Consider the following 18,995-nt stretch of genomic DNA (forward strand, 5'->3'; position numbering starts at 1 on the left):
GAGGAAGCACCGTTTCCTCAGGTGAGTGTGTTGCCTGGGCTTTCCTTTGCATATGAACTTGAGAACATCCTAATGTTTGTCCTCTAAGTTCGTAATAAACACTGACTCAGAGTCCAATCATTTTGACTGTATAAATAAATGACTGAATGATAAATGTAATTCTAAGAAATTTCAGAAGGCTAGCTTTGGTTAATTTTATGATTTAGGTACTTTGCTGTCATTATTGTTCATTATTGTACCTGTCCAAGTAACCTGAGAATAGTATATAAAGAAACAGTATAGAGTAGAGTGATACTGCGTAGTATCACTCTAGCGAGTAGTACTCTACCTTTATAATCATGTTTCTATGGGTACAAGACAGCTAGCCTATTTTAAATTGTCAATGCTATGTTTGGCATTTATAGATTTATAATTTTGTCCATTGATGGATGTAGCCTATACCATCTTGATTGCTAAACTACGTTTTGCCAAGGACTTACACAAGACCTTCGAAAGTAATTCTATGTAGTTTCCCGAAAAAGGTTGATTGCTTACAGATTGTTGTTGTTGTTCCAAAGACTGAACATTGGAATATTTAACATTAGCCTATTGGATCACTGCTAATGGTATATTCAATTAAGGTGACCAGATTTCTGAAATGAACATGTGTGGACATTAGTGGCTTGGCATTCCATATTACAACAAAATATCTGATGTTGTTTCTGAAATAGAAAAGGGGACAAATTGACATTTTGCCTATTCTTACCATGGTAAATGAAGTACTGTAGTAAATTATTGGGCAGTAGCCTACATGCCTTATTGTTTACTATGATGGGTTTAAAGCTTTGGTAAACCAGCCAAATATAATCCAAAGTAGTTTCTCTGATACAGAATATTTCTGTCCATTGCTTATCGTCCATGCCTGCTTATAAAGTCGACAGATAGAACTCTGCATAGCGAGGTCATGTCACAGCCTCTCCGATATACTTAAGGCTAATAACCAACTCTCTCAAAATTAACATTCATGAGCAAATAAGAACCGTAGCCATTTAAAAACGTATTCATATCTTTTTTAATCCTTTTTGAAAAACAGGGACATACCGGGAACAGATCCAGACTGAGACACGACTCCAGAACGGGGCACTTTTGACCCACGTCAAGGACATTGTGTGTGACATAGGGGAAGCGTGTGAAACATTGTCCAATGTGTTAGTGTTTAAAACAAGACTAATCTGAAAGAAATCGGCGATCATTGACAAAATCATCATCATTGACGGGTCAATTTAATGTAATTGTGTTTTCCGTCGGTCTGAAACAGACCAAATTAATCAATCAACGAATCAATTCCATAACTCAATATGCCATATTTCACAATTGAATAAAATAATGGTGTGGTTGTGTCGGCCAGACATTGCCATATGTGCAGAGAAGTTCGCAACTGCTTGATTTATTATTTGTATGTTATAATGTTATACTTATTTTATAATTATATAATTATAATTATAAACGTATAACGTGCTCTCTCTCCAACTGTCTCAAGTTTTTCAACATACAAAACAAACTAATTGTGTGTGTCCTTCTGTCTGACACACATATCTTGGTTGGCAAAAAACATCACCTCAAACACTAGTCATGTTTTGTATAGTGAATACAGGTCATTGCCCTCAGGAAGGAGATACGAGGTACCACTTTTCGAGAAGGTTAGACTAAAAAAGTATTTTGTCCATCAATCGACTTTGATGCTAAACCGGAGATAGGCGAAGTGGTGGACAATGTGCTCTCGACTATCTGTACCCATGGATGTACATTTGTTGTGTTTCAATGTGTCATGTCAATGTGTGTAATTCCTGTTTTCTGATTTACATGCAACGGCTGCTGGGTCGCAAGACAAATTTCAGCACTGCTGACGAATAAAGTTATCATCATATCATATCATATCATATCTACACACGCAGAGGAGAGAGTTCTCAACTCCCTTATTTGCTTTTATAGATTCTTATATATAATGATATAAGGTGTATAATGATATAATTATATTGCCATTGTTGGCATTATTATGATATCCTAACATCACACAACAGACTGGAATAAGGTAGCCTAACGCAGCAATTGAGGCCTTTTCTATTTTAACCCCTCGCTCACAGCCAGCCTTCTGTTCTCATTGATCAATCTTCACACTACAGAACTCCTGCAGGCTTTGCACTTGAGTGCCTTTACCTTTAAGCCCTGGTCGTCACACCCTCACACGATTTAGCCCTTGCACGGTTGGGTGACAAGAGAGTTGTCCATCTGTGTGCCTATCTGCTGTGACCTCGCCCAAAAATAAATCGATTGGACTTGGACTTTAAAGTCAGCCTTCCATTCCAATGGGCCACACCCACAACTGACTGCCTATTGATATACTTACGTCCATCATAAACATGAACAAGTAAAGCCATGGGTCCAGCCCTGTGCCACACTGTGCGCTGCTTATTCTAGCCTCTAACCATTCAGCCTCTCACTATCGTGGACAACCGTTAACACCTGCATGGGAAGCAATGGCACCTATTACACCAAATAGGCGCTACCACTTTACATTACAATAACCATGTAATAAGCATTGTATCAACCTCTAAAAGCATATCTTCTCCTGTGCAGGAAGTTCTTTTTGAGAAGGAAATGGGAAGCAATTAGAGTAAGGCACTATAATGTAAAGTCTAACAAAAAGAGTATATAGAAATGCTTGATATGCTGTCGGTGCAGGAGGCCCGGCAGGGAACCAGAATTTGGCCAGCGTCATGAGCGTAGTCCCTGGGGAGTTGATGACAACGCTGGCAGAACCTGAGCAGTGATGTCAACAGCAGCTGACAATTCTAAACCAATAATATATCTGTTTATGATAGACTAGAAAAGAAACCAATGCATGGAAAATGTTACAATATTCAAATGACAATTATTAGCACCATGGAGGTTGTGTTTTCTTTTATAGACCAACTTATAGAACAAAGTCTTTGTTTTATTTTTTATTTAAAGTAAAATGTAGAATCTATCGACCTGACCACCTCCATGTAGGAATTATAGGAGCATAGGAATATTACGGTGAGCAATGCTGTTTGGGTCGTTGTTTAGAACGTTTCTCATGCGAGACATTTAAAAACATAGCCTTTATAACGAAATAAGCTTTTATTAGCCTGTGATGCATTCTGAAGTACAAGCCCAATATTTACACCTATATTCAACTATATTGATCAGCTGCGTGCGGACCCCCGAAAAGAGACGCGACAAATCACTGCATGAACCGCTCATTTCTGGTTCCAGCCGGCTCACGCAGTTGCCACTGTGTCATGCTGGCAGCTGAGAGACCCCCCACACAGGGGTTGCCGGCCCACCCGCCTCAGCTGAAGTGGAGCCGATGGAGAGATATGCTCCATCATATTGTTATGCTTCTTGTTTTTGCTTTACCAATCTGGGGGGTATGCTGTTATTTTACAGCCGGGTTTGTATCGATCCACTTTTAGTAACAGCGAAGAACAGCAAACAGTGAGACTTGGGTGGCAAAGCCCTGGGCCATTTCAATCGTGTGGTTGAGTGGTTCATGTGTTGGAACACAGCTCTTGTGTGCAACACATTTCTGACTGATGGTTCCGCCTGAGCCTTTTGCCTCACTACAATAGGCCCGATATTCAATGCTCCCTTCCCTCCCATCTCCCTGCAGCACCTCCCGCCTTCGGTTCATCTGTGACCTATAACTTCGGGGAGCTACATTACTGTTGCTCCGAAAGTGCAAACAAGGCTAGCAAATCTCGTAGAAAATCTTTTACTATACGGCTGTCATTTCGGCCTTAAAGGAGCGCTGATAGAATAACATCCCCATATCATCCCTATTAATATAATAGGGATGACGTGAGGGAAATGGGGTCTCACATGTGACTACAGAGAGCTACATATTCCCTGCTAGACCACCTGTTGGGATGAAGCTTGCAAAGATTCACTCAGGGTGTTGGTCGTGATGCTGTTGCTCACACCAATCAGAGGTCATTCTTCCAAAGCCCCGCCCACTAAGGGTTTCAGCATCTCCCTGAAAAATGGCCTTTGGGGGGAGGCCTTGGCAGAGGTCTCCATGGTCTGTGCTTTACTGAGAAAATGCTTTGTGTATTTTGAAAAGTAACCAAAGAGTGAATCCAGAGATGACGGTAGTAGTTATATGCGAGACAGCGCCGTCTATGTCTGAGGGCAGGCTATAGTGTCTATTAACAGGGTGTAATCAATTAGTTTTAATCGTTATGTGTGGCAATGTTTGCTTCTGGGTGCTCATGCTTTTTTGCGGAGGATATTTGCTGCTTGTGTCTGTAGCCAATAAAGCCAATATTGAAGTGACCTTCAGTGAAATATTTTTTATAACAAAAAATGTAGACACACCTTTTTACAATCTGCAAAAGTCAAAAGACATCTTCAATGCGTCATGTTTTACTGAAAGGTTACAGAATTCCATCACTGGGCCATGAACATCATAAAATAAATCTCTTCTTTTAAAGACATCTGTTAGGGTCCCATGGAGAGGCGGCCATAAACACTCATTTGTGTGTCATTGTTAGCCGGTTCTGCATGTTTTTTCCCCCGAAAAACCCCAGGATCCTAATTGCATTCACTCTCTTGAGAGGGTTTGATCGCTCCATGATTGTCGAAAACAAGATCGGTCTTTGCAGCTTTTAACCAATTAGTTTTAAGGGAAGCCGATTTCACGTGAATCATTTGCTGGGATTGAAATTAAGAATACAGCAAATGACCGACAAAAGGGCAAACATTTTGCCACAACATTTGTTTTACTTTGATTGAGAATAGATTAGGAAGTGGATGAGTTCATGTAGTAAAATCCCAAATCTAGTTGGCATGGTAAAAGGTGTTATCATAACCAAACCATGGATTTCATTACGAGAGAGAGAGATCAGAGTACAGAAAGAGTGGTTGAGTTGGAGATCACTCTACAGCGGCTGTGGAGTAAATAAAAACAAGAAACAAAGCCGTGTGACTTAGGCCCCAACCCCCCTTAAACACCGCTTTAAATACACAATAAATACACTTGGCCACTGAATAAAGGCTTCACAAGTCACAGTCAGTGGTCTTTACATGAAACTTGAGTGATGGAAAATAGTTTATGGATCCTCAAATGTGCCCAGTGGGCGCTTTAAATGCCCACAATGGAGGAACATGAAATATTGATGAGGGCTACCAAGTCTCACAGCTTACACAACAGCTATTATGGCCCGAGATCAACAGGAACGTTTCCTCTCCATCCTAGATTATCCTGTCAGCATCCGATACGGCCCGTAAATCGGTTATCCTTGAGAAAGAAACCGCAGGCACGTGAACACATAGACACACGTAGACGCACACACACACGCACACACACACACACACACACACACACACACACACACACACACACACATACTGGTTTTCATCACTCATGAGGACGACCTTTATAATCATCACTTGTGAGGACCACCCTTTCCAGAGGTTGTAGAGAGCTGAAAAAAATTCAGTAAACTTGCCATAGCTTAGTTAACCTATACACAACTTCAAAACTCTGAAATGATGTTTCAGAGTTTTGTGATGGTTTAACCAGGCTTTATGGGGACTTCCGGAAGAACCAGTAAACATGCTTTCAGGGGACATCATTTACATAAATTAGAATATTTCACACAGATTATTTGGTGACTAATGGGGACCTGATTGTACATAAATATATATAGCCCGAGGAGAGTATATAGAGTATAGCCAGAGGGCCAAGGTGTTTTAACCTCTCAATTTCCGAGAGCCCCTGGAACCAGGGGCGGCCATGCCCTCTGCAAATGTTCCTCTTGGCCATCCACCATCTATATGTGGCGTGATACCAACTTATTTCATGATATTACCGTGCACTATGTGTGTGTATGGGTTTTTATTTTACCAACACCATCGATGCCACCCTCACACATGGGAGGGATCTCCCAAACAGGTGTGGGTCCACAGTAAATAGCACCAGAGACGGATGGAGAATTAGATGCATTGATACTTTATTTTTAAAAGTATACCAGCACATACATACATTAGCATAGACACACATCACGCACAGACTCGAGCCATCAGAGTGCGGTTAATACATGTCAGAACCTGCTGGTGTATCCTTGTGGGCCAGGAAGAGGCATCAAGATACAGAATAGTCACAATATAAATGGAAGTCACATAGACCTCGAGAGAATAAGTTCGACCTCTGAGGCTCCGTTTCCCTCGGTCAAATGTCTATATTAAATAACATGGCGTGTTTGAATAATCGTACATAACAAAGTCTGTAGGTTGCGAAGAAAAAAAGGGAAGCTGCATCACGTTTTGTTCTATACACTTTTTCCATCTAGTGTCGACTGGGTTTTTGGAATGTCTATGCCGTTAAAGTAGCATTAATAATCGTTAGGATTATTACGACGATTATTAATGCTACTTTAATGGCACCGACAATCCAAAAACCCAGTCGACACTAGATGGAAAAAGTGTTTAGTTCAAAGCGTGACGCAGCTTTAACTTCTTCGCCACCTACAGATTTAGTTTAGTTAGACATTTTTGGCACAGTGCAAGCATGTATTAAAGCCTTTATGTGCCTCTCGACGGCCTTTATCTCTGCTGGCTGCCATGGTTCCCTTTTGAGTGGAGCCTTTCCTGTAAATGAGTAGAAAAACAGATGTTTACATGAAAGTATCAGGAAGGAGATACAGTTCCTATAAGTTTCATGTCCTGCATCAACAATCCTCAGTGATCTGCTCATTAGTACACCTTATTGTAAAGTGTCAACTAAAAACTTTTATTGTATTACATGCCACACACTTTCATTTAGAGACTATAATATTAATTCCTTATTTTTGTTTTTTAGCAACAGTAGCATTATGTCTTCGATATTATGGCAGCTTTCTTTTTCTTATTTAACATTATAATTTTCTTGTCATAATTCCTTTGTCTGCAATCTTTCTTTCATCTTCAATTAATATATGTCCTATTATCTGCTTTCTCAGCCATCTGTGAAGCACTTTGAACTGCACTAACTGTATGAAAGGTGCTATAAAAAAAATGATTGATTGGAGTGTTCCACTCTCAGTCTGTTGGTTGACTCCTGCATTAACATGCATCCAAGTAGCCATGAAAATTAACGTCATCACAGGGACAAACAAATAGGTTAGTTGAAACACGCAAGAGGAACTACGCCTCACCTAGAAAGCAGACGAGACCAGGCGGTGGTGCAGAAAAGCTGCAATCGAGTCAGTTTACAAAGAAAAGAAACAGACCGATTCCTGCAGCCTTCAAAAGAATATACAGGAAAACTTCAGTCTTAAGTCAAGAGATATCTACATCCTGTTAGATCCACTATAAAAGCAGCAGAAAATAAGTTTGCAATTATTATATAGCGCACAAGATGTTTAACAAATTGAACCTACATTGAACAACATGAGACTAATATTATGACATAACATTTGTATTTTCTAGATCACATGGGGCCCTATCTTGCATCCGGCGCAAGTGACTTAGTCACTGGCGCATGTGTCGCTGCTAGTTTACAACTGGCGCAGAGCGTTCTTTTCCCACCACCGCCACTCGCCGGTAAATTAGGGATTGATCATGCGCCCCAAGGGGCGGTTCGGCAGAAGGAGGAGGCAGGTTCTGGCGCCAACGGTATTTTGCCGTTTCTGAATGCCATTGCGCTACTGACCAGGAAATACCTGGTTTAAAGTCAGTGGCGCGTTGTTCAGATGCTATTTTAAAGAGCCCATGCCATTAAAATCACATTTTTCCTGTTGTTTGTTAAATAACATAGGTCTGAATAAGTTTGTGAGCTGTGGTAAGTTTGAAATCTATGCAGTTTGTCTGCTGAATGCAATAGGCAATGAAAGGAAAAAGGCAGAAGAAATGAGCCAATATGGATAAGGCGACACTGTGACGTAGCGTTGTCAAACTATAATTCATGGCCCTGCCCACTTGGTTGGTTCGTAACCACCCACAAGAATTCTGAAGGAGTCGTGATTGAGCTAGTGCTAAATGCTAATACGTGTATTGTAGTTGCTTAGTTCGTAGTAACAGGCTAGTTACAGAATTTTGAATGCAATGGCAGAACGACATCGAAGTACATGAACTGCGACATGCTGCCTGCCGCCGGTTGCCGCGAGGCACCACCGCCCGGCAGCGGGCAGCCGGGCGGTGGTGCCTTGCGCCGGCAGCAGGCCGCAGGCAGCGCGCGGTTCTGTCTACTACAGATTGATGTGGAAGTGGAAGAACCAGAGACGTCGGAGAACCCGACGAAGTCCTTTGCGATTCATTATATCGTCTGGAGGTGCACACAGCTTTTGGCCGTGATAATATGTATTATTTGATATAGATATCTATGTATTATATGATATTATTTAGATGTAGAGCCCCAGGACTGTAACGCAAGTGTTGTACACTTCCTTGTTATTTGGATAACCGTTCTGCTGTTGGTGTGATGGCGCATTACACGTCGGACTCTCGTCTCTGGTATTTCTACAACGAGACTCGTAGTGGGGGTTATCTCAGCCATGGTTGAGAATGAATTGGGGGAAAGGAACTTTGGCTTTGAATCCCTGAAGTACATGAACCACGACATGGAGGAGAAGGGGATTGTTGGCCGCGAATGTATCCCGCTTGAGCCCTGCTTCCCGCTGCCTCGGCAGCGGTCAGCGCTAATCACCGCCTCCTGAAGCGGTGGTCCATCGGCAGCGAGGCTCCGGCGGGAGACGACCGCGGTCAACAATCCCTTTCTCCTCCATGTTGTGGTTCATGCCTACTTCAGGGAGTCAAAGCCAAAGTTCCTTTCCCCCCAATTCAGAAGACGCGGTCGTTTGAGATTCATAATAGCCTATCGTCTGGAGGCTCACACAGCTTTTGGCCGTGATAATATATATTATGATATAGATATCGATGTATACAATGGGTTTCTAAGAGCCATTGCGATACATCTACCGTAAACAGAGCGCATGGTACCGTGGCTACAAGCTGCTCACGGCCAGGTGATAATATATATTATAGATTATATGATATAGATATCTATGTATAATATGGGTTTCTAAGAGCCATTGCGATACATCCACCGTAAACAGAGCGCATGGTACCGTGGGCTGCTCAGGGCCAGGTGATAATATACATTATATATTATATTATATTATATTATATTATATAGATATCTATGTATAATATGGGTTTCAACGAGCCATTGCGATACATCCACCGTAAACAGAGCGCATGGTACTGTGGCTACAAGCTGATCAGGGCCACACCCCCACCCCCCTCCTTGACCTGCCTTGACACGCCCACCGTAACCAGAGCGCATTGTACTGTGGCTACAAGCTGCTCAGGGCCACACCCCCACCCCCCTCCTTGACCTGCCTTGACACGCCCACCGAAACAGCGCGTTTGGGGGAAGCTCAATGTGCGACTGGTTCGGAGTGGCTGTAACTCTGCACCACGGCTGAATTTCGGGGACGTCTTTGAATACTGTGTTTGTGGCCCACTAATACCTATATTAAAGCATCCATAAATAGCATGGCATGGGATCTTTAAGGGCGCATGCATACATGCGCATGCGATGCATACGGATTGCTTGTGCACCTCGCGCATACACTTTGCTTCTCCCATCTACCTAGCCGCACATTCTTGGTAAATTATTTGGGAAAGAACAGCTGATGCAGCGGTAATAAGTTGTACTTTTAAATCAATGCATCTGCAAACACCGTACAGCAAACACATATTTTCTTGACATATTGTAGGCCTACATGCCCATAACTTTTAGGATTGATGAGTATTTGATCGTGAATAACATTGTTTTACCGCGAGTGAGTGTTAAAAAGAATGAATGAATGCGGGGGCGCGTGTGTGCTCTGTTTAAACACACGCAAACTAAACACGTAACGCATAATACAATCAATGGCAATGTCTATTACCGCGGGGACACATGCATATTAGGATAGCATACAATACTGATAAGAAACAAAGTTTATAATGTATTGCGTACATCATTAAATAGAACCACAGTTACCGCATAACATATGTTATATCATATACGTTTTCTTTGCCGAAATTTATTTGAGGACTCAGCATTTCTGAAGTTGTGGAAGAAAACCCCTTATTCCATGTGTGAATTAGGCCATATTATTTGGCAATAAACTGAGCCATTTGCAGTTTGAAATTCATGTGGATCTGTCTCATCGGAGACTGCAGACGCGCTGTCAAAATATCAACTCGTCCGATTCAAATGCGCTCATGGCTCTTAAAGGGGATGGGAGCTGGCACTCTCATTGGTTTGTTGGACGTTACGCCCAAACCACACCTACGGGTAACTAGGCTGCTTCAGACCAACCCTTTTGACACTTGCGCCGCGACGCAAGTGTCATTTATCCGCCTGTAAAATAGCGATAGCGCCGTAGAACTGCCCACATAGCTACTTGCGCTTTGCGCTTCCCACTTGCGTTTCAGACCGTTAAAATAGGGCCCATTGTGTTTGTTGTCCAAACTAAGAGTGAATCAGCATCTACTGAGCATCAGCAAAGTGAGGTGTCTGCACAACGCCCAAAGATACTATCTACCCCAGTCACAGTCTGTTCACCCTAATGCCACCTGGCAAATCCTATAGAAGTATCTGCTGACGTACAACCAGACTAGAGAGCTGGGAAGATTGACACTCCCTCATAAAAATGTTTTCATTTTGACTTATATAACCTCAAATTTGTACTCTACAACATTACTTTACTCCAATATATAAATCAAAAAGTGTAAAGATTCACCTTTGGAAGAACATGGCTCACAGCACAGACTGGAAAAGATGCTCCATCTTCTGCTGGTGGCAGTTTGCGTCTCTGTTTTGCTGGGATTTTATTCCCCCTCCGTGCCTCCAACAGTTTCCTCTTCTGATGATTGTATGAAATTCATTAATATATAATATTTTTAAAAAGATACGTCAAATTTGCTATAACAATGCAGACCAAAAACAAACACAAAACAATGCTGCAAGTCTCTTGGGTCAAATACATGCCCACACACCATTAGTTGCCTGAGAAGGAATTCTACTGTCATATTTTGTCCTGCTTTGTCAACCTCTGTCTGCTGTCAAATAGACTATGCCTAGTGGGGACATTTCACTCATCTTGAATAAACCCTGCTGAGTGGGGACATTTCACACACCTGTACGTTCTCCGTTATCAACCAAACCATAAAAGGTGCATTGTGGGGACGTCGTGAATGTCCCAGACTACAGCGACATTTTGCCCCGGGAAAATTACTCATCAAGGTTTAGATGTGTCCTACATATCCCTTAATCATTAGCCTTATACAAGCATTAGAGAAAACAGTTTGGCAGACCTGATGCATAATAGATTCCCCTTATAATTATCAAATTTAATTAATTTACCTGCTTAAAGAAAACAAGAGCAGATGTCAAAGGTGACTATAAGACACTAGAGGTAATTATTAGGTGATGGATATGAATTACCTGGTGACCAGTGTCCTCTAACCAGGCAGCTTCATCCCACTTTGGCTCTGACATGAGCACAGGCTGGGAGCTCACACAGTGCGTGTCAGGTTCACATGTAGTCATCTGCAATTTGATACAAAAAGTAAATCAGTCAATTTCATGTAAACACTGCATAATATTATATTATTTTAAGACATTTTCTAAAAGACATGTCTCTTGGATCAAATACATGCCAACACAGCAGACTAGTGAGAAAGAATTCTAGCGTCATATTTTGTCCTGCTTTGTCAACCTCTCTCTGCTGTCAAATAGACTATGCGTAGTGGGGACATTTCACACATCTTGAATAAACCCTGCTGAGTGGGGACATTTCACACACCTGTACGTTCTCGGTTATCAAACACTTAACATAACATAACACTGAAACAAAACCATAAAAGGTGCATTGTGGGGACGTCGTGAATGTCCCAGATTACAGTGACATTTTGCCCCGGGAAAATTACTCAACAAGGTTTAGATGTGTCCAACATATCCCTTAATCATTAGCCTTATACAAGCATTACAGAAAACTGTTTGGCAGACCTGATGTATAATAGATTCCCCTCATAATTATCGGATTCTTTTCATTTACCTGCTTAAAGTAGACAACAGAAGACATCAAAGGTAACTAGAAGACACTAGAGGAAACATTAAGTGATGGACATGAATTACCTGTTGACCAGTGTCCTCTAACCAGGCAGCTTCATCCCATTGTGGCTCTGACATGAGCACAGACTGGGAGCTCACACAGGGCGTGTCAGGTTCACATGTAGTCATCTGCAATTTGATACAAAAAGTAAATCAGTCAATTTAATGTAAACACTGCATAATATTTTATTCTTTTAATAAATGTTCTACCTCTTGGGTCAAATACATGCCCACACACCAGACTAGTGAGAAGGAATTCTACTCTCATATTTTGTCCTGCTTTGTCAACCTCTGTCTGCTGTCAAATAGACTATGCCTAGTGGGGACATTTCACTCATCTTGAATAAACCCTGCTGAGTGGGGACATTTCACACACCTGTACGTTCTCCGTTATCAACCAAACCATAAAAGGTGCATTGTGGGGACGTCGTGAATGTCCCAGATTACAGTGACATTTTGCCCCGGGAAAATTACTCAACAAGGTTTAGATGTGTCCAACATATCCCTTAATCATTAGCCTTATACAAGCATTACAGAAAACTGTTTGGCAGACCTGATGTATAATAGATTCCCCTCATAATTATCGGATTCTTTTCATTTACCTGCTTAAAGTAGACAACAGAAGACATCAAAGGTAACTAGAAGACACTAGAGGAAAACATTAAGTGATGGACATGAATTACCTGTTGACCAGTGTCCTCTAACCAGGCAGCTTCATCCCATTGTGGCTCTGACATGAGCACAGACTGGGAGCTCACACAGGGCGTGTCAGGTTCACATGTAGTCATCTGCAATTTGATACAAAAGTAAATCAGTCAATTTAATGTAAACACTGCATAATATTTTATTCTTTTAATAAATGTTCTACCTCTTGGGTCAAATACATGCCCACACACCAGACTAGTGAGAAGGAATTCTACTCTCATATTTTGTCCTGCTTTGTCAACCTCTGTCTGCTGTCAAATAGACTATGCCTAGTGGGGACATTTCACTCATCTTGAATAAACCCTGCTGAGTGGGGACATTTCACACACCTGTACGTTCTCCGTTATCAACCAAACCATAAAAGGTGCATTGTGGGGACGTCGTGAATGTCCCAGACTACAGCGACATTTTGCCCCGGGAAAATTACTCATCAAGGTTTAGATGTGTCCTACATATCCCTTAATCATTAGCCTTATACAAGCATTAGAGAAAACAGTTTGGCAGACCTGATGCATAATAGATTCCCCTTATAATTATCAAATTTAATTAATTTACCTGCTTAAAGAAAACAAGAGCAGATGTCAAAGGTGACTATAAGACACTAGAGGTAATTATTAGGTGATGGATATGAATTACCTGGTGACCAGTGTCCTCTAACCAGGCAGCTTCATCCCACTTTGGCTCTGACATGAGCACAGGCTGGGAGCTCACACAGTGCGTGTCAGGTTCACATGTAGTCATCTGCAATTTGATACAAAAAGTAAATCAGTCAATTTCATGTAAACACTGCATAATATTATATTATTTTAAGACATTTTCTAAAAGACATGTCTCTTGGATCAAATACATGCCAACACAGCAGACTAGTGAGAAAGAATTCTAGCGTCATATTTTGTCCTGCTTTGTCAACCTCTCTCTGCTGTCAAATAGACTATGCGTAGTGGGGACATTTCACACATCTTGAATAAACCCTGCTGAGTGGGGACATTTCACACACCTGTACGTTCTCGGTTATCAAACACTTAACATAACATAACACTGAAACAAAACCATAAAAGGTGCATTGTGGGGACGTCGTGAATGTCCCAGATTACAGTGACATTTTGCCCCGGGAAAATTACTCAACAAGGTTTAGATGTGTCCAACATATCCCTTAATCATTAGCCTTATACAAGCATTACAGAAAACTGTTTGGCAGACCTGATGTATAATAGATTCCCCTCATAATTATCGGATTCTTTTCATTTACCTGCTTAAAGTAGACAACAGAAGACATCAAAGGTAACTAGAAGACACTAGAGGAAAACATTAAGTGATGGACATGAATTACCTGTTGACCAGTGTCCTCTAACCAGGCAGCTTCATCCCATTGTGGCTCTGACATGAGCACAGACTGGGAGCTCACACAGGGCGTGTCAGGTTCACATGTAGTCATCTGCAATTTGATACAAAAAGTAAATCAGTCAATTGAATGTAAACACTGCATAATATTTTATTCTTTTAATAAATGTTCTACCTCTTGGGTCAAATACATGCCCACACACCAGACTAGTGAGAAGGAATTCTACTCTCATATTTTGTCCTGCTTTGTCAACCTCTGTCTGCTGTCACATAGACTATGCCTAGTGGGGACATTTCACTCATCTTGAATAAACCCTGCTGAGTGGGGACATTTCACACACCTGTACGTTCTCTGTTATCAGATACTTAACGTAACATTACACTGAAACATAACCATAAAAGGTGCATGATGGGGACGTTGTGAATGTCCCACACTACAGCGACATTTTGCCCCGGGAAAATTACTCAACACGGTTTAGATGTGTTCTACATATCCCTTAATCATTAGCCTTATACAAGCATTACAGAAACTGTTTGGCAGACCTGATGCATAATAGATTCCCCGCATAATTATCATATTCTTTTCATTTACCTGCTTAAAGTAAACAACAGAAGACGTGAAAGGTGACTAGAAGACACTAGAGGGAAATATTTAGTGATGGACATGAATTACCTGGTGACCAGTGTCCTCTAACCAGGCAGCTTCATCCCACTGTGGCTCTGACATGAGCACAGACTGGGAGCTCACACAGGACGTCTCAGGTTCACATGTAGTCATCTGCAATTTGATACAAAAAGTAAATCAGTCAATTTCATGTAAACACTGCATAATATTATATTATTTTAATACATTTTCTAAAGGACATGTCTCTTGGGTCAAATACATCCCCACACACCAAACTAGCGAGAAAGGATTCTATGGTCATATTTTGTCCTGCTTTGTCAACCTGTCTGCTGTCACATAGACTATGCCTAGTGGGGACATTTCACACATGTTGAATTAACTGTGTTGAATTTCGCACACCTGTACGTTCTCCTTTATCAGATACTTAACATAAAGTTTCACTGAAACAAAACCATACAAGATGTATTGTGGGGACGTCGGGAACGTCCCAGACTACAGTGACATTTGGCCCTGATTCAGATGCCTCCTGAATATCCAATGTTTTAATATACAATAGAAAAAATTATCATTTATTGAAATTGATTTATATAGTTTCAAAGAAAAGATACCATCAATCATTAAGTTATTCCAAGACATTCTTGAATTGTATATACCTTAACACTAGTTGTAACACGTACCTGCTTGGGCAGTCCTCTCCTCCATAATTATATGCAATTTCTTCACCTTCTTTTATGTCTTGGAGAGCAAAGAGACAGAGGTGTGTGCTTCCTGCAATGTCTATTCTCTTCATCCTGGCATTGGGATGTCTGTGGTCATCGTTCACCAAGCGGCCGAAGGAACCATCTTCTCTAGAGGCGTCAATGCTTTAAAACCACAAATAAAAATAGAGAAAAACGGAAAAAATATTATTATTACTTTTCATTAAAACATCATTTACTAGCATACAAGATCACAGTTTTACATGAGTTATTGATTGAGTAAGCCTATAAGTTAACGTCGCAATGGATTCCGGAAAGTTGACCCAAATGCAGGGGATGACAAGCAGAACATTTCCATAGATAAATAATGACTAGATATCGCCTAAGCTGCGCTGTTCAGTGGAACGTATGCGTCAATGGTAACATATAAATTGTAAAAAGACACACCGTGTAAAGCAGTGTTGTTTTCGTCAGGCAAGATGAAAACGAAAATGACGTCGTCAGACCCCTTTTTTCCATGACGAAAATGAGACGAACGTCACCAAAGCCATATAAAGACTAAAATGTGACGAAAAATGTAGACATTTTCGTCAGACGAGAACTAGACGAGACTAAATTGTTAGTGAGAGCATGTGAGCGGAGCGGAGCGTGGAGCGGGTGGTGGAGCGGAGCGGAAGAAATACGTTGGAGCGGGTTGGAGCGCAGAGCGGTTTTAAATTCAAAGGCCGGAGCGGGGATTTCACTCCGCTCCAGTCCGCTCTAGTCCGCTCCGTTTTTAACTGCTTCTAGCGGCTTACATGTAGGTGGTTCACGTAGAATAGAATGGGTTTCAATGGGAGCATCCAAGCAACCTGATTGGATAAAACGCGTCACGTGAGACCCCCCCCCCCCCCCGGCACCACTGGCTCGTGTGCTCGCGCGCAGCTGCGCCTGCACGCACACGGCACACACACACTCATACACTACAGAGAGAGGCTGGTGGACGAGTTTTCGTCGGACTAAAACTAGACTAAAACCTTTTGAGTTTTCGTCAGACTAAAACCAGACTAAAACTTTCAAAGATAGAAATGACTAAAATGGGACTAAAACTAAGAAGCATTTCGTCAAAAAGACTAAGACTAAAACTAAATCTAAAATGCCTGCCAAAAACAACACTGGTGTGAAGTTGTTTTTTAATTTTGGCAAGTAGCCATGTAATAAGCGGGATAATGTATAGAACGTCGCCGGTCATTATCGCAAAATAAGCCCCTTCACGGCAAAGCAAGACACCTCCGCTTTTGCGTCGGTGTCTGGTTCGCCCTTTGCCCGATAATGACCGGCGTTCTATACATTATCCCTTACACACATATAAATGTCTGTGTTGAAAGATTAATGTTAGAAATAAAACGACCCTTGCATTGCATTTTGAGGGACTTGTGTCTCAGCAGCAGCGTAGTTTATACTTTCCTGTAGGTAGGTAGCAGGCTACGGCAGCGGCGGATTAGTAATTATTGGATTAGTTTTGTGTAAGCAAGTGTAACGACTTCAGTATAAGGTAGTATAGTTAAGGTGCAATTTAAAATCTTACCACCATGTTTTGCCTCCCAACTTGAACGCGAACAAAAATCCAGAACATGCAGGGTTATAATTTCTTCTTCTCTTTTGAGCTTCACTATCGCTTATCAAATCTCCCCTGCATTCCACTATAAAATCTCCTTTGGAGAATGAACCTATGGCGAACACCCCACGCCCTGCAAAAAAAAAGAACGACATCTTTAATTAAAACAGGAAAATTAAAACATACAATTGTCAGCCTGTCACAACAGATAAAGAGTGACAATAACACATAAATTGGCTTCCTAAGCAGTTTTGCAATTATAATCATGTTTCTTACATACAGTATAATGCTTGGGTATTGGCATCAATTACCAACATACGTATAAGCATAACCTCTCTTTGAGACACTGGTCAATCATTATAGTAGAAATTACTGGAAGATTAATGTAGCTTATTGAATACAGAATAAATACATACAAAATAAAGTTATTTTGGTAAAGTTCATATTTATTTAACCAATCTACAGTACAATAATAAGTGTAACTAAATAACATTCTTTAGACCTGCTTATTTAATGGAGAGAGGAATTAGAAATGGTATCACTTTAAGACACGTTTTGTATTTTATTATCCACCCTTTATATCCATCCATCCATCCATCGATAGATACCATATGCCATAATTTTACCTTTTACTGCATTGATGTACTTCACCTCCAGTTTCCATGTATTGTCAGTCTTTAAACCGACATGGTGACAGGCATCTGTGAGGGGACTGATTCTTGGTGGCATTTCAAACTGCAGAGAAATAAAAAAGTGAGATCGATTTGACTTCAGTTTTAGTTAAATCATACTACCGGTACATCAGATGCATTTAAAGTTGGTAGCTGAATAACACATTTACATTTTGCTAGATGTTAAGCATTTTCTACATTCTATTCTTATAACATTATATAGCTGCAACCAGCTGAAACACCCTGAAAAGCCAGCACCTGAGCCCTGTCTACTCATAGTAGATGAGTAGACAGGGCTCTGCCGCAGGCTGCGGATGCTAATGCTGCGGATGCTAATGCTAACTAGCTAATGTAACATGTGCGTTTGGCTAGCAGTCAACAAGCAGACCGTTTTAAAACATAAATAAACGACTACATGATGCTATATTACGCAATATTTCAAGACAAATGTTGAATACTTACTGTACACGCCACTTGCTCCGGGTAAATCCTTAATATGCATCAAATTCGACGGTTTCACAGAGATAAAAGGCTCTTCTTCTAGGCTGAGGTTGAACCTGAAGGTACATTTGACTTCCTGTCTGATTTCACATTAAAAGCAAACGGCCAAAGTCACAAGCCTCTTACTAGCATTGGAAAAATGTATTGTTTGGACTCTTAGACAATAAGACAACAATCTATTGAATCTAAGACAACAATCGGGAATATATGATTAATCTTATTATTGTTATGGCAAAATATCATATCTATAAATGCTAATTCACTAATAAGAAGCCATGTTTTATTGCTTTTACTAGATCAAGAAATATATTATTTCAATCCAGCACTCAATTAATTATAAAGCAATTCCTATAAGCTGCATTTTGTATTGAATAAATACATTTTAATTAAAATGTAATTAAAAAAGTATAATTCTTAGCACTGTAGTTGGCATCTGTTGCAAATAAACGTTTCCAATAGCCTAATTGTTGACTAACACTGAAAAAAGTTCTTAGTATTTGAATACATACTTCATGGGGACAAGGAAGGGGCGGTACATACCATATTTGGTAGTGGTGTGTGTGAACTATCAAGTGCAATACCAACCGGGATCCTTAGGGGGCGATAGTGAGAAATGTGTGTGTGTGTGTGACCCGACAGAAAATTGTGAATTATGGGCCAAAACCAAAAAAACAAAAAAAACACACTGGCACCTTCAGATTGACTCCTG

The 18,995-nt window shown here is 40.9% G+C and overlaps 2 protein-coding genes across 5 annotated transcripts in view; both read right to left on the minus strand.

Moving 5' to 3' along the window:
- Nucleotides 1-18,995, minus strand: part of LOC130374108 (disks large-associated protein 2-like) — a 95,426-nt gene that overhangs the window by 45,470 nt on the left and 30,961 nt on the right. The gene's annotated exons all lie outside the window — the stretch shown is intronic.
- Nucleotides 5,375-18,995, minus strand: part of LOC130374106 (uncharacterized) — a 13,767-nt gene continuing 146 nt past the window's right edge. The window contains exons 1-12 of one of the 4 annotated variants that reach the window (XM_056580692.1): nucleotides 18,248-18,995; nucleotides 17,741-17,849; nucleotides 17,085-17,247; nucleotides 15,497-15,682; nucleotides 14,868-14,972; nucleotides 14,184-14,288; nucleotides 13,490-13,594; nucleotides 12,832-12,936; nucleotides 12,173-12,277; nucleotides 11,480-11,584; nucleotides 10,776-10,898; nucleotides 5,375-6,651 (exon numbers count right to left, since the gene is read on the minus strand). The exon at nucleotides 18,248-18,995 is cut by the window's right edge and continues 142 nt beyond it. In XM_056580692.1, the coding sequence (XP_056436667.1) occupies nucleotides 6,607-6,651; nucleotides 10,776-10,898; nucleotides 11,480-11,584; nucleotides 12,173-12,277; nucleotides 12,832-12,936; nucleotides 13,490-13,594; nucleotides 14,184-14,288; nucleotides 14,868-14,972 (798 nt within the window). In that variant the 5' untranslated portion in view covers nucleotides 15,497-15,682; nucleotides 17,085-17,247; nucleotides 17,741-17,849; nucleotides 18,248-18,995 and the 3' untranslated portion in view covers nucleotides 5,375-6,606. Of the gene's footprint in view, nucleotides 7,285-10,775; nucleotides 10,899-11,479; nucleotides 11,585-12,172; nucleotides 12,937-13,489; nucleotides 14,289-14,867; nucleotides 15,683-17,084; nucleotides 17,248-17,740; nucleotides 17,850-18,247 lie in introns of all 4 variants that reach the window. The other 3 variants (XM_056580691.1, XR_008893580.1, XR_008893579.1) reach the window with 3 other exon arrangements.

This window comes from Gadus chalcogrammus, chromosome 21, assembly GCF_026213295.1.
Source record: "Gadus chalcogrammus isolate NIFS_2021 chromosome 21, NIFS_Gcha_1.0, whole genome shotgun sequence".
NCBI classification, from domain to species: Eukaryota; Metazoa; Chordata; class Actinopteri; order Gadiformes; family Gadidae; genus Gadus; species Gadus chalcogrammus.